At 38.3% G+C, this 25285-nt stretch overlaps 1 protein-coding gene across 1 annotated transcript; it reads right to left on the bottom strand.

Moving 5' to 3' along the window:
* Positions 1–10752: 10752 nt before the first annotated feature.
* Positions 10753–11351, bottom strand: LOC147609771 (uncharacterized). Its single transcript, XM_086786884.1, has 2 exons — positions 11295–11351; positions 10753–11148 (listed from the first exon to the last, which is right to left on the bottom strand). The coding sequence occupies exons 1-2, from the start codon at positions 11349–11351 to the stop codon at positions 10753–10755; spliced, it is 453 nt and encodes a 150-aa protein (XP_086643010.1).
* Positions 11352–25285: the final 13934 nt, after the last annotated feature.

The following is a 25285-nucleotide window of genomic DNA, read 5'->3' as shown; positions in this document are numbered from 1 at the left end:
ACACACAATCTCGCTATATTATTGTGGCCACTGACTATGTGACCAAATGGGCTGAAGCGAAAGCGACACGTAAGGCAGATGCAAGGACAACAGCCAAGTTCCTCTTTGAAAATATAATCACACGCTTCGGTTGTCCTTTTGAACTTGTGAGCGACAATGGTACACATTTTATAAATGAAGTGATTAAGGAGCTCACAACAAATTTCATGATATCCCATCATAAATCTACTCCTTACTATCCGCAAGCGAATGGCCAAGCCGAGAGTACCAACAAGACTTTAATCTCTATTTTGACAAAGACAGTTGAAGCTCATCGCACGGATTGGGATCTAAAGCTTACGACAGCTTTATGGGCCTATCCTACTGCGTACAAAGTGGCTATTAATTGCACACCATTCAAAATGGTATATGGCCAAGAAGCAGTCATGCCGTGGGAATTTGTCATTCCTAGTCTTCGTGTTGCTACTCAAGAGGGATGGGATGGTAATCCCTTAGTAGAGCGTCTATATATCCTTGAGAGGCTAAACGAAGAAAGACAATTGGCTGTATACAATGCCCTTGTGGAGAAGGATAGAAGGAAAAAATGGTTTGATCGCCATCTAAAGGACAAGGACATCAAGGTTGGGGATAAAGTCTTGATGTATGGAGTGCGAAACGAAAAGAAGAAGCTCAAATATGCTGGTAAGGGACCATATAGAGTATGTGAAATTACCCCGCAAGGTACCATCAGAGTGGAGACTCTCGACGGAGTTGAAACCATTGGATTCCTTAATGGGAGTAAATTCAAACGATACTATGACCCCCTGAGCCAGGAGGAGTTACATGTAATACATCAAAAAAAGGCAGCTAAAGAACAAGCTGAGCTTAAAAAGATACAAGCGAGAGTCGAAGCTAAAGAACGTCAACAGCGTGCTAGGAGACAACGAGAAGCCAACTTGGGAATTACGCAAGTATTTTTCGAGGAAGCAGAGGAGGATGTACTGGAATCTGACCCACCTCTAAGATACCCAATTGAGTTACGGAGTCCTTACGGGGAGGTGTTGTACAATGCATTATTGGATACAGGAGCTCAACACAATTTGCTATCATATGGCGTGTGGTGTCAACTGGGAAAACCACCTCTATCCAAGAGTTCTATCCAAGTTCAAGGAATCAACAAGAGGAAAACCCCCGTCTCAGGAATTCTGCACACTCCGGTTGCCTATGACAAGGGAACCATAATTCAAAGCTTTTTGGTTATGCCAGCTGGCACCATGGAAGGGACTGTAATCTTAGGGCGCAAATGGATGATGGCCACCAAGTGCAATATCGATTGGGCAACCAGACAAGTCACAATGCAAGAACCAACACTAGGTCTGACCGCTCAAAATCCCGCACCTAAGTCATCCACTCAAATATTAGATAATGAAAAATCACAAAGTCCAGTGGCAAAACCATCTTTGATTGTTGGCCACCCCTCTAACGCTTCAACGTCAAGAGTGGAAACAGGCAAGGTGGTCCCTAAAGCTTTGCTTACTATGCTAAAGAGTGCATACAAATGGGTCCCCAAAGCTTCGCTAATAGCTACTTCCCCTGCTCAATCTCGTTCAGCTACCAAGAAGCCTCGTAAAAGAAAAGTAGCTACCCACCCGAGAAAGGGCAATGTAACATCACGATGGATCCCTAAAAAATTACTAGTAGCCCAAGGGTACTACGAGGGAAGGGTGGTTGCAAGATCAGGGTGCTCAGTTTTGTCCACTCAAGCACCCTGTAAACAGTAAAAAAACAGGCATTTGTTTACCTTTAGTGGCTAATCTCTCCTAGTAAATGAAGGAATTTCGTTTCAAGTTCTTTTGTTGGAACATCATATTCAAAGTTAGAAATATAGTTGCATAATTTGATTAAGTATTAGATAGTCAAAAGTCCTCATTTTCTTAGGTACAAAGTCAATGTATACACCCTGTCCCAAATTTGAACTGATTCCATAAAATGCTAATATCTTTTACATATAAACTCATATGAGATTCCCACTTTGTACCTTAGATCTTCACATAATATAGAGCTTAACTTGATTTTTCAAGAAAATTTTAAGATATTTGTCTATTTTTTTTAAATATTTCAAGGTCTTTAAAGTGTTATAATATACGCCACTTTTTGTACCCACAATAACTACCACTTAAAATCGTCAATCTTGTAAATCAAAAGAGTGGGTACATACTGAGACATTAGTAGAATGTGGTGGTTAGTAAAAATTACAAATTCAATGGTTGGATTTTTAATGATCTCTTTTTTAAAATTCTTCCAAACTATCAGAAGGGCCTGCAAATATTAATAATCTAATTAGTAAAATTACATTTTTGATGTGAATCATCTAAAACCTATAGGGACTAGTGTACTTGTAATGGTGCATCTATGGAAAAATAAATTGGATCACTCTAAGTATGGAAAGATCATTTGTTTATCATTTCATCGTATTTTTGATTAATTTTAATTAATTAGACTAATCTATATTAATTTAAGTTATATTGGGTTAATTTAAGAGCAAGTGTATTTTCTATTAGTTGCTTGATTTCATTTTAAGTACCTTGCCCCCCAAAATTTACTCTCCAAGCATTGTCCCAGTCCAGCATAAACTGGATAAAACTGGACACCCTGATCTTGCAACAACCCGAAAATGACCAGATTTGGGTCCCTAAACATAAGCTGAATCCCTCTACATCACCTGTGAAACCTTGCAAACCAATTGTTGCCACCCCAACGATAATTCAAGATCGTGGTAAGGGAAAGGTAGCAGAGTGCTCCACACCACTTCTTCCAGAGTTAGTTTGGATTCCCAAACGATATCGATCATTACTACCTAGCTCAGGAAGGGGGGAGCCACATGAAGCTTCTAGCTCCTCATGCCAGGCACACACTCATATAGAAGTTTCTACATGCTCTACACCTACTCTTGTCAACACCCAACAAAAAATCGATAAGTCTACGTCTCCCCTTGTAATAGTATCGTCGGAAACCATTTCCTCCATTCGTCAATGGGAGCGTACACTACCATCTCTGCAATTGGATGTGGCCACAAGGGTCATAAAGAGCTATCTGCCCACATCACAACCTATGACCCGCTGGGCAAATTGGTTCCAAGAGGCTGCAACATCATTGCAAATAATATGATCTACCCAAGGAAAGGGGGAGCATGTACTCACGCTCGACATTCTAATGCTTCCTCCTTATAACCTTCTCCCCTGACCATGTAATTGCCATATTCAAGGGGATGTATATATATAGCTTCATACATTTTTTAAAAAAAAACAGAGAAAAGAAAAACAAAAAATAGTAAAAAGAGCAAGAGCACAAAAACAAGAGAAATATCCGTATACAATCAAGAACTAGATTGACCTATCATAAACCTACTGATGCTATATCTGTGTTGCAGATATGGCAGATGCCCGATCATCATACACTTCATCCACTCCTACCTTTGGTGAGAGGTATCATCTATACCTTTCTCAGATATTCCACATGTGCTATCCTGTAATTGAAACTGAATGGGATCATATAGATGTACTAGCCAGAGAAGAAAATGTTGAGGAATTAGAATGGCTAATTCGCCTATTGACCATGACTGACCCCTACTCCGTAGAGGACATATCCCCGTTAGCCCAATGCTTTCCTTTTCCACAAGATGACTATCCTCGCATGGTTACATTTTTGATGAGTTTATGTGGATGGGAAAATGAAAAGGAAATATCTGACAATGATGAATGGACGGATGAAACTCATGGCACTACTGAGGTTGACTTTATTTGTTTGGATGATGCGGATAGAGGCTTAGCCTTAGGGCTAGAGCCAGGACTCTACAACATCCTCTTACCGTATCCTCAGTAGTAGTGTGGTGTGACTGGTAGGTAGGTTAGCGTTTCCAAGTTTTTTCTAGTTCAGATTCCTTAAACAAGTCTTGAAATTTTCACACTGATGTGCCTCTCGAGATATAGTGCTTGTTAGTTGATTGTACAGGTTAAAAAGTTTGAGGTGGGTTCGCTTTCAAGTCCTGAGACTGCCGCAACGTTCATCAAAATATATCTACATCAAATTGCAAGCTGTCTCGTCAAATCAAGGAGATCTCCAATTTACAGGTGTAATTCTTCCATACCCACTCTCTTTCGTTTTTACTGTTCAATTAAATTAAACTATAAGGTATGACCACATGGAAATTGTCAATGTACTACTTAGTTTTTGAAGTTGCTTGCATGCTAGTGTAAATCATTAATGAGTTTAACTTTATTGGAAATATTCCTAGGCAGCATGACGTCTTTAGTTAACCTTGGAATACGATTGTCTTAGGTCTAGGGTCAAACCATCTTAATGTTTGAACACCTGGCTGTGTGTGTGTTGACCTCTAGGACATAGCTTTTACCCCTTGTCGAAAGGATGTAAGAACACATTTTAGTTCAGGAGCGAAGATCAAAAGAAACTTTATTAAAAAAAAAAAGCCTACAATAAATGGCAATACAAGTCTATAATGTGCTTCAATGTTGGCCTATCGCCTTATTGACACTTGGTAGGCGAGGAGTATTCTACTCCAAACCGATGCCTTGGTTGGTAGGGGGTAGCCTTGCCTAAAGTGAGCTAATAGATTCCTGGATAATGCCTTGTGTTAAACATGGTACCAGGATCGATGTTAGTTTTGCCTTAGGAAGGTCGCCATTGTGTAGAAATTGTCACGTGCATTAAAAAAAAAAACAAATAAAGGCAAAAGGCTCCTGTAACTCTGATGTTTCTTGTGTCCCTAGACGCGTGGTATTAACTTGTTCTTAGAGTAGACACAGTGTGGTCATCTGTTTATTTATTAAGCTTGGTTATTTTCCTTGACTTAGGCCAGTTATATAAAACCTTGATTAACCTTTGACACCTTGCTAACTCTTGAATTCCTTTCAATAATTTTAAACTCCTATTAATTTGCTACACTAGCTCATTCATGTGACCCTTAAACTAAGTTCTCATAAGCAATATCCATTGTGGTCTAACATGCTTGAATTTATACACTTTATATCTTTTGAATTCCAGCATACTTTCACTCTTTTCCCTGTTTTGCAGACGGTCAACCACAACAGCCCTATCGAGCTTACCATACCATAGCTTCCGAGGACGGAATCTACATCAGGAAGGGGGGCATGTTAACCCATGGCGGACATTGAGACGTACTATGTTTTACGTCATTAATTTAAATATTCTGAGTCATGGGCTGGGCTTGTCGGCACCATATGTTAAGGATGAAGGGATTGGGTGATCGCCGATGAGAGGCGCACCTTGGATATCAGTAGGATAAGGGTTAGGGTCGGCCGGCCATGTATGGGCGCCCAAGTGTGAACGGCCAAGTCACCTATAAGAGTCAAATGTAACCCTAAAATCCTCATTCTCATGTGTTGTGAATAGAAGAGTGCTCTTGCCTTATCTCCTTGTTTTCCTTCTCCTGCGTGTGTGAGAGAGAGAGAGAGAGTGAGAGCGATCGAGCGCACTGTGTAGCGGCACGGCGAGGCGGCGGAGAGGCGGTAGAGCGGCGGGCGACGGCGGCTCCTCCTTCACGGCTGCGACGCGGGAATCCTTCAAGGCGGCAGTTAAGCGGTGAGTGACACACCTTTTGCATTCTGTTTTGAGCTTGCCTTCCTGGTTGTATGCTTGCAGCCATTCGTGGCTCGCATACGGTGTTCGGTAAGTCCCCAGCTACGACCTGTGCGGCAAAAGCGCACACTATAAAATAATTTAATATAGCGGTAGGTGTATATAGAGCTGTGGGTTTTTCCCTTGAGCCACCAAGGGTTTTTTTTTCATCCACAGTTAGAGACCCTTCTTTGAGCGGGGGTGTTGGCTATATATAGAATGTCTCTATATATAGCCCTAGGATCTCCTCTATATATACTCATCTATTGTGTGTATTCCACACACTTTGGGGATTCAATATTGTGTCTCGTGTGCTTCTCTCTCATCTCTCTCATGCTATTGCCTCCATCTCCAACAGAGGAGATGGAGGCAGTGGCCATGGGGGTGGCCTAAGGTTGTTGTGCATGTGCAACAATGTTCTCATGCTTTTGTGCTCTCTAACAACACTCACAAATGACGTATGGTCTCTCTTCTCAAATTTTATGAATCTAAATCCATAGGATTTTTCCTTATTGAAAACAAAAATTTATGGATGGAGGAAAATCTTGCAATAGCATCGACATTCGGGAGGTCTGAATCTTCAGACATAGGAGAGTCAGTAGAGCTAGATCGAGAGCCATTTAGAGTTATAGCTAGAGCCTTTGTGATAACTAATTAATGAATATACATTTTCCACTCACTTTGGTTTCTATTTAACCTTTCATATAATGACAGATTTGTACATGGACTATGGCTATTTCCCTATGCAAAACTCAGGAAAAAAGAAGTGGGGCTTAGCTGGGCAACAAGAACACTCTGGGTCCAGGGATAGCAGCTAGATTGTAAGATTCCTCCCCAACCTCTCAAGATGTCCAGTATCTTCCCGTATAATTAAATCCCTCTTCAGAAATATAAAAGATCTTGTTTCTAACTATTTTAACATAGAGAGAGAAAATACTCTAGAGAGAGAATATTTAGATTTTTAATATTTTTGGATAGAAAAATATCTCATCTTATTAAAATGAATTCCCCTGAAACAGAAATACAAAACGAACTTTCCAATGTGCAATTGGAATTAATTGGAAATGGGTATAAAAAGGGCCTTAGCCTAAGGATCTAGATTTTCAGAAACTTTTGGATTATGGTCTAATTAAGGTTCCTGTGGGCCAATAGGATCAATCCATGTGTGGGGAGGAGATAAATCCAATTTGTAAAAGAAAATATCCAAAAAATGAGTAAATGCTCACAGAAGATGAAGAGTTGACTATGTACAAGGTTTATTACTAAGAAACTATGAGTAATATCAAAAATATGTGATATTTGGGTATAATGATTCCATTTTGACATATATGTAAGGAAGGAAAGTCCATTCAATGAGGCACCTACTTCACATGTGCAATTGACTTTTAAATCTTCAAAAATTGTGATATTTTTATCTCTCCTCTCTCTTGAACCAAACCAAATCAAAAAGGAACCAAACCGAATCAAAAAGGAACCAAACTAGGTCCAAATCTGGTCCAAATTCAACCAAACTAAAATTTAAAAAATTCTAGAAATCAGTTAGCTTTGGTTAGAGCCTCCCTCTCCTATAAATAGAACATGAGTCCTTTGAAAAAAGGAGGAGAATTTTACTATACTAGAATTATGCTGAAATAATGCTAATTTTTACTATTCTCTAAAATTCTCTCCAAATTGAAGAAATTGGAGCTTCCCTCTTTCTTCAATTCCCATTGGTGGCTCCATCAACATACTAAACCAATTGATTGGTTGGGGGCCTCTACCATGAACAAAGAATCAAGCAATTTGTAAGGTAAATGGTGAATTTTGATCTTTTCTATAATTTCTCAATGTTTCTCTCTTCTCAACCCCTCTCAAGCTTGAGAAGCTTAATTGGAATGGTTTTTGAATGCTATTGAAGTTAATTGATGAATGGTAGTAAGTAATTACATAAATTGATGAATACTATTGAGTTTAATTAATGAATGATAGTAAAGAATTACATAAATTTCCAGTTATGATTAATTCTAATGGTTTTTATGTAATTTCTCTCTCTCTCTCACTCAAGAAATGGTCATACTCATGACCTATTCTCAATCCAAATGAAGCTTTTCATAAAGCTTTTCCTTAATCCAAGATTAATCTATGCTTGAGACCAAATTAATGGCTTTTTTTTATGCTCTTAGTTTATGTATTTTATGAATATTGATGATTCATTCCATTATGGGTTAATGATCCAATTAGGGATCATTCTAATCATTCCCTTAATGATAAGCTTTATCTTTTAAAATAATTGAGATTTATCAGTCATCGCAGCGGAGCTATGGCAAAATCTTTGTAAAAATTACACATAAAATAATTTCATTCAAAGCATGAAAAGAGGACTTCCTACCATATTCTAGGAATTATCATCCTAGATTAATTGAAAGAATTTTATTGTAATCATGGAAAAATTAATTTTTATGTCATGCATAATTGATGAATTAAGAAAAAGAGGATTTCTAGTAATTAAATTTTATGCTAAAAGAGTAATTCCTATCAATTCTATACTCTAAAAGTATCTTTTTATGCATAGAAGATGCATATTGATTATTATATTTGATTTTCATGCATAGAGGTATGCATAAAAGATTATTATTCTAATATAAAAGTGTTACTTTTATCATATTTGATTTTCATGCATAGAGGTATACATAAAAGATTATTATTCTAATATAAAAGTGTTACTTTTATCATATTTGATTTTCATGTATAGAGGTATGCATAAAAGATTATTATTTTAATATAAAAGTGTTACTTTTATCATATTTGATTTTCATGCATAGAGGTATGCATAAAAGATTATTATTTTAATATAAAAGTGTTACTTTTATCATATTTGATTTTCATGCATAGAGGTATGCATAAAAGATTATTATTTTAATATAAAAGTGTTACTTTTATCATATTTGATTTTCATGCATAGAGGTATACATAAAAGATTATTTTTTTTATTATAAAAGTGTTACTTTTATCATATTTGATTTTTATGCATAAATGGGTGCATAAAAGATAAATTTTTATACTAAAAGTGTGATTTTCATCATAAATGGATTTTATGCATAAATTAGATGCATAAGAGAAATTCTTAATTATTCTAAAAGTGTTATTCCTACTAAATTGGATTTATGCATGGTAAGATGCATAAAGAATTTATTTTAATCCAAAAGTGTCATTCTCATTTAAAATGAATTTATGCATAGGAAGTTGCATAAAAGATTGATTTTTATTTCGAAAGTGTTAGTCTCCTTAAATGAAATTTATGCATAAATAGATGCGTAAAGAAATCTTATATCAATTATAAGAAATCATTTGTATTCTATAAATAGATATTAGGATGTGATAAGATGCGTATGGGAAGTGAGAGGATGTGATATGAGGTGTATGAGATATGATGGGATGTGATAAGATGTATATGAGATGTGATAGGATGTCATAAGAGGTGTATGAGATGTGATAGGATGTGCTAAGATGAGTTAGGATGTGATAAGATGTGTATGGGATGAGGTAAGAAGTGTATCTGATGGGATAAGATATATATGGATTGTGATAGGGCGAGAATGGATGTGATGTGGATGTATGAATGTAGATGTGGATGTGGATGTATGAATGTGGATGTGTATGTATGGATGTGAATGTGGATGTGTATGTATGGATGTGAATGTGAATGTGGATGTGTATGTATGGATGTGTATATATGGATGTGAATGTGGATGTGGATGTGGATGTGTATGTATGGATGTGGATGTGTATGTATGAATATGAATGTGAATGTGGATGTGGATGTGGATGTGGATGTATGGATGTAGATATGGATGTGGATGTTTGTATGTGGATGTGGATGTATGAATGAGGATGTGAAAGATGGATGATGCATGTAGATGTGGATGTATGGATGTGAATGTGGATGTGGATGTGGATGTGGATGTGGATGTATGGAAGTTTTCTATTTGTTAATTATTATGCCGTGCGGTACCCATGTGCAATCTGTCATGGGGCGATGTTTCCATTTTACATAGTATTCTGGTATCCCCCGCCGGAACCATTTTTTCAAAATGAGTTCTGGTTCAAAAGGTGTGACGGCGGGTGTGGCACCATCTGCAAAGCATAGGTACATGGCGCCCAAAACGGGTGTCAGGGACAAACCTTTTGAGAAGGCTTATATGAAATGCATTATGTATGTGTACTGTGGGCAGGCAAATCTATTTTGTAGGTGACTCCATTGTAAGATTTGAGCACTTTGTATGGGCCATAGAAGCGGTGATTGAATTTGCGTGTGAGATTGGCAGGGAGTGCAATGTTTTGTGCACTAACCAAGACCAAGTCTCCCTCATGAAATTCATCATCGCGCCTTTTCTTGTTGGCATGTTTCACGTATCTGACTTTGATTTGTTCTAGATGCTGCTGTGCAATACGCATTCTTTTCTGCCACTGCTGCAAAAAGTCCTCTGCATCTGCATCTTCTGCATACACGTCGCCGGTGGCAATGGCGAGAGGTGTAATGACTTCCTTCCAGGTGGCCAATTCAAACGGCGTGTACCCAGTAGCACTGTGCACGGAGTTGTTATAATGGAATTCTAAAATTTCTAGATAATTTGCCCAATCTTTCTGATCTGCACGCACATAATTGCGAATGTAGTCCTCTATACCTTGATTGATGTGCTCTGTTTGGCCATCTGTTTGTGGGTGATAGGCTGAAGACATGCGTAGTGTATCCATTAACTTAAACAGTTCTCTCCACATGTTGCTCATGAATCTACTGTCCCTGTCTGATACTATAGCCGTTGGCAGCCCATGGTATTTGAACACCTGACTAAAATACAGCTTTGCAGTCTGATAGGCCGTGAGTGGTGGTTTTGATGGAATGAAGTGGGCTTGCTTAGAAAAATAATCCACTACCACAAATATGGTGTTGTACCCATGGGACTCCGGGAGATCCACAATAAAATCCATACTCACAATGTCCCACGGCCTTGACGGGACGGGCATGGTTTTCAACAAACCTGCTGGTTTGACTCGCTGTGCCTTTACGAGTTGACATGTTGGGCATGTACGAACATATTCGATGACATCTTCCGTCATGCGTGGCCAGAAAAAATGACGTCAAAGCTGCTCGAGCGAGCGCTTCTGCCCACCATGCTCGGCCAGCTTACAATCGTGGGTTTCCCAAAGTAGCATGGCTTTGAGGTCTGGGTCATCGGGTACATACACCTTTTGGTGGGCGTAGAATATTCCATCTTTAATTTCAAATAAACCCACGGCTGTTGTACCATTGTGTAAATCTGTGGCCATGCGCATGATTGCTGCATCTAATTTCTGAGCATCCTTGATTTTGTCCAATAGTGCCCCATTTGCCACACTGACTGCATTTACCTGCGGCATACGACTCAGAGCATCTGGCATCAAGTTCTGCTTTCCCGGTTTGTGAATAATGTCAATGTCAAACTCTGCGATGACATCCTGCCATCTGCCTTGCTTTGGTGACAATTTTGGTTGCGTCTGAAAGTACTTGAGGGAGATGTTATCTGTTAGAAACTTAGTATGTTTGTCTTGCACATAATGACGCCATTTTCTAAGGCAATGAACCACTGCTTGCATTTCCTTTTCATGTGTGGTCCATCTGCGTTCTACATCACTGAACTTACGAGACTCATACGCCACCGGGTGCCCGTCTTGTAATAATACTCCTCCAAGGGCCCCATCTGGCTGATGCGTCTATGTGGATTTCAAACTCTTTGTTGAATTCTGGAAGCTTAAGCACCGGGGTACTACACATGGCGATTTTCATTTGTTCAAAAGCATCCTTTCGGTATCGGTCCACTTAAAAGGCTTGATGCCTTTAGTTATATCAATGAGTGGAGTGGCGATTTTGCTAGAATCTTTGATAAACTTTCTACAGAATTGTGTGAAGCCTATGAACTCGCGAACTTCATGCACAGTTCGGGGTGCATTCCATTTCAGCACGGCTTCGATCTTCTTAGGGTCTTCCTGCACCCCTTTTTGATTGACGACAAAGCCCAGAAATTCAACTTTGGTGACTGCAAATTCACATTTTTCTGGTTTGGCATACAGTTTGTGGTGCCATAATGTTTGAAAAACTTTGCTTAGGTGTTCTTTATGCTCACTCAAAGTCTTACTGTATATGAGCAGATCATCTATATAAATGATCAAAAATTCATCTAGATACTCTTTGAAAATATCATTCATCATCGTGCAAAAGGTAGCCGGGGCGTTAGTTAGCCCAAATGGCAATACCAGCCACTCGTAGCTCCCATACCTTGTGCGAAACGCCGTTTTTTCAATGTCTTCTTCGGCGATGCGTATCTGATGGTATCCGGATCGTAGATCGATCCGACTGAAGAACTTTGCTCCCGCCAGTTGATCTAAGAGTTCCTCCATTACTGGGACGGGGTAACGATTCTTAATGGTAATTTTATTCAAAGCTCTGTAATCGGTGCACAACCTGGCTGTCCCGTCTTTCTTTGTGACAAACAGTATAGGTGCACCATACGGTGACTTGCTGGAGTGCACCATACCATTTTGGGCCAGTTCATTTAACTGTACCTTGAGCTCCTTGAGCTTAGTAGCATCCATCCTATATGGAGCTTTAGCTGGAAAACTAGGCCCTGGCAAGAGTTCTATTTTGTGATCCACTGATCGTTTTGGCGGTAACCCGGCTGGCAATTTCTCAGGCAAGAAATCTTGGAATTCCTTCAGCACTTCGTGTATTTCTGCTTCGCCAATTTTGCATTTTGTTGGACGTGCATCATGTGCCTTCATTATGCATAAGTGTATTTGGCAACCTTGCTTGGCTGCCCTCTCTGCCTGCTTTGCACTGCACCATTCTGGCGCCTTGCCACAGCAATCTGTTACTGTGCGGGCATTACTTGCCCCTGCTGCATACATTGGAGTGTTTTGGATTTTGCTTCCAACGTTCTTGCTGACTATTCTATCCCCCGGACGGATACATGGCACATTAACTCCTGTACCCTGCATATCCAATATCATGTTATTTACACCTTTTCTCATAAAGGCAATGAGATATTTGTCGATCCAAGTGAGCCCGACAATCACTTCGAAAGTATCCATTGGCACAACTATAAAATCCAATCGCGCTTTCCATGCGTCTGCCTGCACCTGCACGTGCACGTTGTATGCCATCTTTACATTGTCATCCTGTCCTTGTGCAAACGACACTGACAACTTAGTGGAGTCGCACACCTTCACTCCCTGCTTTCTAGCACATTTTGGGGTGATGAAATTATGGGTGGCCCCCGTATCCAACATGATGTTTTGTTCCAGGCCGTTCACATTGGCCTCAAAATAGACATTATGCACTGCCGCTAACTGGCTGCCATGCATTTCGGTACTGCTTGCACTGCACCTACCCTTGGTGGGCTATCGCCTCGACGAGACGATGTTTCTGCGTCCTCAATCTCAGTGATTCTGAGTCCATCCATCCGTTCATAAGTATCTTCTTGCCCTTGGGCCTGAACGATGGTAACCCGACTTTGTGCGGGTCGACGAGGGCATTCACTGTCATAATGATTGCCTCTGCAACCTCTGCATGGGCGTGTTGGGGGAGGTAGAGGGCGCCTAGCGGTATTGGTAAATCCCCCTATACTGGTCGATTGGGATGCCCCCCTCCCCGGCACAAAGTTTCTATTCCCAGAGGTTCTCCCATATGTTCGGGGTACAATAGATCCACTCGACCTTGTCCCGCTTGTACTAGTCCCAGAGTTTTCTCCCCGGGTTTTAGGAGGAGTTCTCATTCCTGTTTTGCGGTTTGGCACCATTCCATCCCCCTGTTCCTGCTGCATTGCTTTTACTCTGCCACTTTCTGCTCTCAGTGTCGGACAGTCATTCCGCCATTGTGAGTGCTGCCTCATAATTTTCAGGCTCTTGCTTTTCAATCTCTCTACGGGTCTAGTCACGCAACCCAAACAAGAACCCATGTAGTCTATCGATAGCATGCATATCCATAATCTGCAGCATAAGTTGTTTGTACTTGTTGATATAATCTCGCAGTTTTCCATCTGCGTGTCTGAGATTACGCCATTCATCGCGTACCCTGAAGACTTCATTTCGTGGTACGAAATACTCGGCCATATCCTTGGTAAAGTCATCCCACCTTGTCCACGGCCTCTTTGCATCACTTGCCAGAAACCAAGTGTATGCATTGCCTGACAGCAGTCGTGAGGCCACACGGATCCAGTGTTTATGAGATACTTTGCTCATGGTGAGATAATCCCCTGTCTCACGGATCCATCTTGTCAACACAAGCGAATCTCGTTGCCCAGTATACTTTTCCGGGGGTAACGGCTTATACTTCCCGTATCCCTCATCCGATGACTCTGAGTCTTGCCTGTCATTCCGTCTTCTGTGTTGCCGCATGGGGGGGGAACTCGACCTCATTTGTCTTGGTGACGAAGGTCGGCTACCATCCTTCTTGTGTAGTTGATCGACTAAGGAGGCCAACATGCCTTCTAGCCGGTCTAGTCTGTCATTTTGGTGATCTTGCCAGCTCGGCCCTAGATCCCTTGGATCATCCATTTGGTGTTCTTGAGTCTCTATTGCCCTTCCCTCGAGACATCTATTATACCTTTCACATCGAATCCAAGCTGTTACTTCGGCATCAAGTTCTGCCTGTCTTTCTTGCCTTGCTTCCTCCCCAATCCTCGCAGCTTCTTCTGCGTCTAGGTAGCCACCTTCTATGGTCTTCCCTTTTGGCATAAGTCTTGACCAAACTCATTGCGTCGCAGCGTTTTCTGCCCCACTAATTACGTCTTAATCTATTTGTTAATTTATTAATTATCCACTAATTATGTCTTAATTATTTGCTAATCACTTTGTTAATGATGTTGATTTTAGTGTTTGATCCACCATAGCTCATCACAATGCTCAAATTTCAACATTAGAGCCAAGCCTAGAATCCATCAGGTTTATGAGCCCATTATTTAATTAATCAAGATTAGTAGATAATTAGGAAATAATCCAAATTTTAGTTATTTTTCACTTCACCTCTTCACCCCCAGCTGGTGGAGGAGCCCTAGTGCCTTGCATAATCATTTGCCAAACCATTCTAGCCCAAGGTAGCTAACCCAAAGGGGCTCCAGCCTATGCAATCAGATGCGCAAACCGGCACGTAGAACTACCTATTTTTGCTGATTAGTGGGCGTTGTTTTTCTGAGGAGTTTTTGCCATTGCTGCTTCATCAAGTCAAATCTCTCTAATTCCTCTTAGCCCAAGGTGTATTCAAGCATGCTCTACAAGCTGGTGAAGATAGAATTCAGTTTCATCAAGTCTACAGTGAGATCCAAGCTCTTCATCAAATCTGAAGGTGACTTTGGTAAAACAGAGATTAAGCTTTCAATATTTGGTCAAATCTTGTGTTTCTTGGCTTAATCCTCTACTAGACTCATTGCTATTGATTCCTTTGAAATCATTTGAGCTCATTTGAAGTGTAAGGCACCAGATCTGGACTTCCCGCATACTCTGTTTTTTGCACACAAAATAGAGCATTAATTTGCTAATCAGTGAGATTAATCAGTACTAATCACTATATTTTGGTACAATTGAGGGTTCAAATTAACCATTAGGTATCTGATACAGATCCCTATAACTTCAGATTGCAAATCGGAGTTGGTTTGATACTCCAACCATCCCGTACAAATTGGTTACCCTTGATTTAATGTAATTTCTGGTAAAATTGTGCTGATAAATTTGTGAAAATCATCATTTTGCATTTAACCCTTGGTTAATGCCTATAAATCTCACTCAAATTCAAGATCATTCACAACCAGAGTTTCATTTGGAATGTGCATGAGAATGAATGCTATACGCATTATGTATTGGGCACATTACATCAGTGTAAAAATGGGAACAGACACTGCCCTTGTCTAAAATAAGGCAAGAGGTAAGACCTCCCGCATAAATTTGGGTTTGCATTGCATAATGACACAAGATAAAAATCAAAAACCCAAAGGAACTGTTAGCAAAACATTGAAACATGTTGCTCATATGGAGCAAAAAGACCTAACGGACAAGCTCATGGCCCCAGCCATGAAAGAAGAAGAACATCTCCTTCCAAGAGGAAGATCCACACCAAGAAGATCCAAAGGAAGACATGGACATGAGAAGAGAAGCTACCCCAAGAAGACTGAAAGAAGAGACGGACACGTGGAGAGAAGCTGCCCACGATAAGAAGACTGAAGACAAGAGAAGATGTGAGGCTCCAAAGAGTGAGGAGCCATGTGAAAATCTCTAAGAAAGAGAGAGAGAGAGACCCCACAACCCAATGTAACCTGCCCCAAAAAAGTAAAACCACCTCTGAGCCACCGATGATGTAGGCCACGTGGTAGATAGATGTATGTGTGAGCACTTTAGTCAAGGTCGCAAGCAACTATAGTAAGCCTTGGACACATAGAGAGAGAGAGTGTCAAGGACTATGAGTTTAGGGACTCGAGGCACTGGTCGTGGGCTATCAAGTAAGAGAGAAACTTGGTACAGGGTCCAGGTGTGCTAAGATAACTTGAGGGGAGGTGTGCTAGGCACTAGTCACGGACTATCAAGTAAGGGGAGGCAAACTTGGTATAGGGTCTAGGTGTACTAGGAGTATTCACTTGAGGGGAGGTGTTGAAATATACAAGTGAATAGGGTGTGTGTGGGAACAAGCCCTTGGTTAGAGGCTGTAAAAGAGGATGTGTAAATGTGAAAGAACCTGTGAAAAGGTGAGAAGAATCTACTGGGAGAGAATAAAGGGTAGCATGAGAAGATTTAGGAAGTGTGGAGATATTCTGGGAAGTGTGGAGATATTCTGGGAAAAGTGAAGAGGTGGAGAGAATCAGGGAAAAGAGGTGGAGTGAATCATGGAGAAATCAGTGGGATTAGATGCTTGATGTAAACTCTATAAATTGAGGCATAGCACTAATGAGAATTGCTGGTTTTTGAGTATCCATGCCTACATTAATCTATTTGTTAATTATCCACTAATTACATCTTAATTATTTACTAATCACTTTGTTAATGATGTTGATTCTAGTGTTTGATCCACCATAGCTCATCACAATGCTCAAATTTCAACAATACTCATGACCTATTCTCAATCCAAATAAAGCTTTTCATAAAGCTTTTCCTTAATCCAAGATTAATCTATGCTTGAGGCCAAATTAATAGCTTTTTTCTATGCTCTTAGTTTATGTATTTTATGAATATTGATGATTCATTCCATTATGGGTTAATGATCCAATTAGGGATCATTCTAATCATTTCCTTAGTGATAGGCTTTATCTTTTAAAATAATTGAGATTTATCAGTCATCGCAGCGGAGCTATGGCAAAAATTTTGTAAAAATTACACAAAATAATTTCATTCAAAGCATGAAAAGAGGACTTCCTACCATATTCTAGGAATTATCATCCTAGATTAATTGAAATAATTTTATTGTAATCATGGAGAAATTAATTTTTATGTCATGCATAATTGATGAATTAAGAAAAAGAGAATTTCTAGTAATTAAATTTTATGCTGAAACAGTAATTCCTATCAATTCTATACTCTAAAAGTATCTTTTTATGCATAGAAGATGCATATTGATTATTATATTTGATTTTCATGCATAGAGGTATGCATAAAAGATTATTATTTTAATAAAAAAGTGTTACTTTTATCATATTTGATTTTCATGCATAGAGGTATGCATAAAAGATTATTATTTTAATATAAAAGTGTTACTTTTATCATATTTGATTTTCATGCATAGAGGTATGCATAAGAGATTATTTTTTTATTATAAAAGTGTTACTTTTATCATATTTGATTTTTATGCATAAATGGGTGCATAAACGATAAATTTTTATACTAAAAGTGTGATTTTCATCATAAATGGATTTTATGCATAAATTAGATGCATAAGAGAAATTCTTTTATTCTAAAAGTGTAATTCCTACTAAATTGGATTTATGCATGGTAAGATGCATAAAGAATTTATTTTAATGCAAAAGTGTCATTCTCATTTAAAATGAATTTATGCATAGGAAGATGCATAAAAGATTGATTTTTATTTTGAAAGTGTTAGTCTCCTTAAATGGAATTTATGCATAAATAGATGCGTAAAGAAATCTTATATCAATTATAAGAATTCATTTGTATTCTATAAATAGATATTAGGATGTGATAAGATGCGTATGGGAAGTGATAGGATGTGATATGAGGTGTATGAGATGTGATAGGATGTGATAAGATGTGTATGAGATGTGATAGGATGTGATAAGAGGTGTATGAGATGTGATAGGATGTGGTAAGATGAGTTAGGATGTGATAAGATGTGTATGGGATGAGGTAGAAAGTGTATCTGATGGGATAAGATGTATATGGATTCTGATAGGGTGAGAATGGATGTGATGTGGATGTATGAATGTAGATGTGGATGTGGATGTGTATGTATGGATGTGAATGTGAATGTGGATGTGTATGTATGGATGTATGGATGTGGATGTGTATGTATGAATGTGAATGTGAATGTGGATGTATGGATGTAGATATGGTTGTGGATGTATGTATGTGGATGTGGATGTATGAATGAGGATGTGAAAAATGGATGTATGCATGTAGATGTGGATGTATGGATGTGAATGTGGATGTGAATGTGGATGTGGATGTGTGTGGATGTGGATGTGTGTGGATGTGTATGTATAGATGTGAATGTGGATGTGGGATGTGGATGTATGAATGTACATGTGGAGGTGGATGTATGAATGTGGATGTGTATGTATGGATGTGAATGAGAATGTCGATGTGTATGTATGGATGTATGGATATGTATGTATGAATGTGAATGTGAATGTGGATGTGTATGTATGAATGTAAATGTGAATGTGGATGTGGATGTGGATGTGGATATGGATGTGTATGTATGAATGCAGATATGGGATTGGATGTATGATGTGGATGTACGAACATGGATGTGTATGTAGAATAATGAATGTGAATGTGTATGTGAAATAATGTGTCGTCGATATGAGTGAATGGATGAGAATGAGTACACATATGAATGGAATGTGGAATAAGTAATGTGGACTGAGGAGGATAATGTGGAAAGACGAGAGTTCGATATAGAAACTGTATTTTGTGACCTGTTTGTAAATGACTGTTTTATGTCAAGAATGCTGGGGAAGCAATTTGACCGTCTTGTGGATTAAGGTCATGGAGACCTAACTAATAAAGTTGCAACTGCTAACGGAGAGTCAATGGAGGACGTCTCGCATAGCAAGGTCGTCTGAGGTCTTGACCAGCCTCGGTTCAATTTAAATGGTGAGCTTCCGGTACGGTGGATGAGGGACCAAGGAAGCGGCCTATGAGTGAAGCGCTAGCTCACCTGCGAAGGATCCTAAAGGGTGCTGACCATACGGTGCTCGGGCTCTGGGTCACCGAAGATACCCACACGTGCGTCGTGGAAGATATTGGAACAAGGAGTAAGAGTTGTTTTCTGAAACCGGGCATGGATCTGGTTGATTGACCTTGCTGGTCCCCAACGGATGAGTCCATGGATCTCTTATATGGATCTGCTGATTGATCTTGCTGATCTTCAACGAGGATTCCATCTTGATTTTTATATGTGAAAATATTGCTGGGTACTATGAGCTAGGAACTATTGAAAAGGCCCCTAGGTGGTGAGCGTTCTAGTTGCCAATGATGCCATAAGTACACCGATTGAATGAATGATTAGAAATTGGATTCAACCAGAGATTTCCAGGATTGTCATCAGTAACATAATGGTTTCATTAAAGGATTGTTTTAAAGTTAGTTGATGCTGAGAAAAAGGCAATTTCATATTGGGTGTGTAAGTGGTGTGACTAGTTTTATGTTTGCATGAACTTCCGGCTTGGGGGCCTGGGAACTCTTTTCCCAGGTACCCGGGACAAAACCTAACCAAATTCCTAATTGGATCCCATCACTAGAGTGGTTGGGTGGTTGGCTAACCCATGGGACTGGATGGGGTTAGGCTGGACTGATGGATCCGTAAATCGAGACTCAATTTCTGTTATTACGATAGATAAAGTAAATTTCGGATAGTAATTGTTCTATGGATAGGAATCAACGGGTGTGCCTCTTGATGGTAAAAAAAGCGTTGATCCTCCCAATGATCTAAGTGCAATCTGTCCCTTTAATCTGACTATGGAACTTATGAGTTTGGTCAGATTAGTTCAGTTAAGTAAGGCTTTTGACTACGTTAGGGAAAAGTTATCCTGGTGGAATCGCCCGTGCTTTCCGGGCAAGAGAAGTTTTTCCGAGTTCGGTTTGGAAGAATCGAGGAATTAGACACTGTCCGGATATCCGTGGGCGAGGCCCCGAGTGTGGGACCCTGGCCCGCGCAAGATGTGCTACTTCCGCTGCTAGCACCCGGAATCTATTGCGCGGTGGTGGGGACAGGACCTCACAGTTGGTATCAGAGCCAATTGGCTAATAAAGAAACTGAGAAGCCAAATATGTCAAAAATTTATCAAGAAGCACAAAATGGTTGTAATTGTAATTGTGTGATATAATTCATACAATTATATCAAAACTAAGAAGCCAAATATGTCAAAAATTTATCAAGAAGCAAAAAATGGTTGTAATTGTGTGATATAATTCATACAATTTGTTATTCAAACTAAAATTTCGTAAATTAGTAATTGGGTCTTCAGATGGAAGTACCGCAATTCTATGGAACCCTGACTTGCTTGAGGCCTAGACATGATGGTATTTACCTTATAGTTCCAAGTATCATGACTATCCGTATATGCTGAGGGTATAACTGCAGCTCTTTACTGCGGCAATATATACGAGTAAATCTAAGACTTGAAATTATAAGCATTAATGCTATCCAGATGATGATTTCGAATGTGGTTGATATGTTTTTTGATTCTGTTTGAGAACTGATGAATTGATTTGAATTCTGATTGAGAAATGATGATTTCTGAAATTTAGTTGAAATATAATAACCTGAGCAAAACCACAATGAGGATGAATGGGACGAGTCCCTGTGATGATATTCATAACTATAATGATGATAATGATTTCAGCAAATCACTATGAGATTAGTGGAAATTGCTACTATTAGCACTTGACATGGTAGATCAAGTTAAGTGATGACAAATTGAGAACTTGCTTGATTGAAATTCCCGTGGAGGAATGTTCAGAAAGAAATTTTTCGATCTAATGGACCATTATCGTGTTAAAGATATAAATGATACGATCTGAATGAATTGTTATTTAAAGATGAGTTCTATATAAGGGATATTTATCCCAGTATTCTGTTGGGTTGACCAGAATATAAGGAACCCCAAAATAAATTAGATCTTAAGAAAAAGTGTTGTACTCTACTTTGGGAGATGTGGACATCTCGCATTTTTAAGTGGGGTAGAATGTAAGATTCTCCCCCAGCCTTCGAGGTATACAGGAGTAAGAACCTCCCTTCTGATCTTGTAATTATTCTCTCTCTAAAATAAAAGAAAGATTCTGTTTAAAAAGGAAGACCCTTTTCCCCAGAATACTTCTCAGGAGCCCCACCTGTTTTTAAGGATTCAGAACGATGAGTTCAGAAGTGAGAACCGGTGTTTTGGATGCCAAGGATTTGGTCATCAGTTAAAAGACTACCCAGGATCGACAGAAGTAGTATGCAGATAAGAAGAGGACAGTTAGAGAATTCAAAGAAGCAGATATGGTCTTCATTCGAGTACGGCCCAAAAGAAGTTCTTTATCTTTTGGGAAGTATAAGAAGTTATCCCCCCAGATATTGTGGGCCATATCTGATTTCAAAGAAAGTAGGTGACTTAGCCTACGAGCTTCTTCTACCTCCTCATCTCAAATTTCATAATATATTTCATGTAAGCCTTCTAAAGAATTATGTGCCAAGCTCAAATCATGGAAAGACGGTAAAACTTCAGTGGTAAGATACACCGTCGGCTTCTAGGTTATGCTAGTTCCTTCTTTGATATAAGTCGTAACTTTTACTTGTCGCTCGCAATAATCTTACTTACATCGATCTCCTTTCTTTCTTAATCTCCTTTATGGCTTGGCAGCAGGACTTGGTTTTATCCATGATGATTTCTCACCTTCAAGACGAAAGCGAGTCTGTGAAGAAGGATTTTATAGAACTATATGAGCGCTTACTTTTCCCTCACTTGTTGGGAACTTCTGTAGCTCAGACCAAATGGCGGACCTATCGAGACATAACTAGGGTAACACCGTGGGCTCGGCATCACTTTCGTAACAACGTCCGCTTGGCTATGGTTATTGAAGCTTTGGGTTTGGGTCCCCGATACTATTGCGTGATGAGATCAAGGCATGGTGGGTTTTCTGAGCGGGTCTTCTTACTTGCGTGTTTTCTTTCTCACCAGAAGATATGCCTTTATCCCATTTTTGGCTTGCCTCTTAGAGGTCCTTTTATTAGGACACCTCATACCATTGAGGTAGGTGCTGCAATAATCGGCCGAATTATTCCCATAGATGAGTTACCTTATACGTGTGCTGCTTGTGACTGTTGCTTTTGTGACCATATGATGGACGGGCTTATGGAATTGTAAAAAGTTCTTCTATCTTGCTATATATATTCCAAGAATATATAAAGTTGAAATCTTTGTTCTTGTCTTGAGTCTTACTCTCTTTGAGACTTTTCTTGGTGGTTACTCTTAATTAAATTTTCTCTTAGTCTCATATATCGTGCATCTTGCGGAATTACCCCCCAGTTTGCGAGGTGAGGACATCTCGCATTTTTCAAGTGGGAGAGAATGTAAGATTCCTCCCCAGCCTCTCAAGATGTCCAGCATCTTCCCGTATAATTAAATCCCTCTTCAAAAATAAGATCTTGTTTCTAACTGTTTTAACCTAGAGAGAGAAAATATTCTAGAGAGAGAATATTCAGATTTTTAATATTTTTGGATAGAAAAATATCTCATCTTATTTAAATGAATTCCCTTGAAACAGAAATTCAAAAAGAACTTTCCAATGTGCAATTGGAATTAATTGGAAATGGGTATAAAGGACCTTAGCCTAAGGGTCTACATTTTCAGAAATTTTTGGATTATGGTCCAATTAAGGTTCTTGTGGGCCAATAGGATCAATCCATGTGTGGGGAGGAGATAAATCCAATTTGTAAAAGAAAATATCCAAAAATGAGTAAATGCTCACATCATATGAAGAGTTGACTATGTACAAGGTTTATTAGTAAGAAACTATGAGTAATATCAAAAATATGAGATATTTTGGGTATAATGATTCCATTTTGACACATATGTAAGGAAGAGGAGTCCATTCAATGAGACGCCTACTTCACATGTGCAATTGACTTTTAAATCTTCAAAAACTGTGATATTTTTATCTCTCCTCTCTCTTGAACCAAACCAAATCAAAAAGGAACCAAACCGAATCAAAAAGGAACCAAACTAGGTCCAAATCTGGTCAAAATTCAACCAAACTGAAATTTGGAAAATTCTAGAAATCAGTTTGCTTTGGTTAGAGCCTCCCTCTCCTTTAAATAGAACATGAGTCCTTTGAAAAAAAGGAGGAGAATTTTACTATACTAGAATTATGCTGAAATAATGCTAATTTTTACTATTCTCTAAAATTCTCTCCAAATTGAAGAAATTGGAGCTTCCCTCTTTCTTCAATTCCCATTGGTGGCTCCATCAACATACTAAACCAATTGATTGGTTGGGGACCTCTACCGTAAACAAAGAATCAAGCAATTTGTAAGGTAAATGGTGAATTTTGATCTTTTCTATAATTTCTCAATGTTTCTCTCTTCTCAACCCCTCTCAAGCTTGAGAAGCTTAATTGGAATGGTTTTTGAATTCTATTGAAGTTAATTGATGAATGGTAGTAAAGAATTACGTAAATTGATGAATGCTATTGAGTTTGATTTAAAGAATTACATAAATTTCCATTTATGATTAATTCTAATATTTTTTATGTAATTTCTCTCTCTCTCACTCAAGAAATGGTCATACTCATGCCCTATTCACAATCCAAATGAAGCTTTTCATAAAGCTTTTCCTTAATCCAAGATTAATCTATGCTTGAGACCAAATTAATAGCTTTTTTCTATTCTCTTAGTTTATGTATTTTATGAATATTGATGATTCATTCCATTATGGGTTGATGATCCAATTAGGGATCATTCTAATCATTTTCTTAATGATAAGCTTTATCTTTTAAAATAATTGACATTTATCAGTCAAAGCAGCGGAGCTATCGTAAAATTTTTGTAAAAATTACACATGAAATAATTTCATTCAAAGCATGAAAAGAGGACTTCCTACCATCTTCTAGGAATTATCATCCTAGATTAATTGAAAGAATTTTATTGTAATCATGGAGAAATTGATTTTTATGTCATGCATAATTGATGAATTAAGAAAAAGAGGATTTTTGGTAATTAAATTTTATGCTAAAAGAGTAATTCCTATCAATTCTATACTCTAAAAGTATCTTTTTATGCAAAGAAGATGCATATTGATTACTATATTTGATTTTCATGCATAGAGGTATGCATAAAAGATTATTATTTTAATATAAAAGTGTTACTTTTATCATATTTGATTTTCATGCATAGAGGTATGCATAAAAGATTATTTTTTTAATATAAAAGTGTTAATTTTATCATATTTGATTTTCATGCATAGAGGTATGCATAAAAGATTATTATTTTAATATAAAAGTGTTACTTTTATCATATTTGATTTTCATGCATAGAGGTATGCATAAAAGATTATTATTTTAATATAAAAGTGTTACTTTTATCATATTTGATTTTCATGCATAGAGGTATGCATAAGAGATTATTCTTTTATTATAAAAGTGTTACTTTTATCATATTTAATTTTTATGCATAAATGGGTGCATAAAAGATAAATTTTTATACTAAAAGTGTGATTTTCATTATAAATGGATTTTATGCATAAATTAGATACATAAGAGGAATTCTTTTATTCTAAAAGTGTAATTCCTACTAAATTGGATTTATGCATGGTAAGATGCATAAAGAATTTATTTTAATCCAAAAGTGTCATTCTCATTTAAAATGAATTTATGCATAGGAAGATGCATAAAAGATTGATTTTTATTTAGAAAGTGTTAGTATCCTTAAATGGAATTTATGCATAAATAAATACGTAAAGAAATCTTATATCAATTATAAGAATTCATTTGTATTCTATAAATAGATATTAGGATGTGATAAGATGCGTATGGGAAGTGATAGGATGTGATATGAGGTGTATGAGATGTGATAGGATGTGATAAGATGTGTATGAGATGTGATAGGATGTGATAAGAGGTGTATGAGATGTGATAGGATGTGTTAAGATGAGTTAGGATGTGATAAGATGTGTATGGGATGAGGTAAGAAGTGTATCTGATGGGATAAGATGTATATGGATTGTGATAGGGCGAGAATGGATGTGATGTAGACGTATGAATGTAGATGTGGATGTGGATGTATGAATGTGGATTTGTATGTATGGATGTGAATGTGAATGTGGATGTGTATGTATGGATGTATGAATGTGGATGTGTATGTATGAATGTGGATGTGGATGTGGATGTATGGATGTAGATATGGATGTGGATGTATGTATGTGGATGTGGATGTATGAAT

This window comes from Cibotium barometz, chromosome 50 (assembly GCF_041138505.1).
Source record: "Cibotium barometz isolate CiBa-2024 chromosome 50, ASM4113850v1, whole genome shotgun sequence".
Taxonomy (NCBI): Eukaryota; Viridiplantae; Streptophyta; class Polypodiopsida; order Cyatheales; family Cibotiaceae; genus Cibotium; species Cibotium barometz.
The sequence above is the reverse complement of the archived record's forward strand: the minus strand, read 5'-3'. Positions and strand labels throughout refer to the sequence as shown.

Bases quoted from the DNA above. Each gene is read 5' to 3' on its own strand.
- LOC147609771 (XM_086786884.1), bottom strand. From the start codon at position 11,351: ATGGGGCCCTTGGAGGAGTATTATTACAAGACGGGCACCCGGTGGCGT. The intron at 11,149-11,294 runs GTAAGTTCAGTG...AAGTACTTTCAG, and splicing joins CCCGGTGGCGTATGAGTCTC to ACGCAACCAAAATTGTCACC.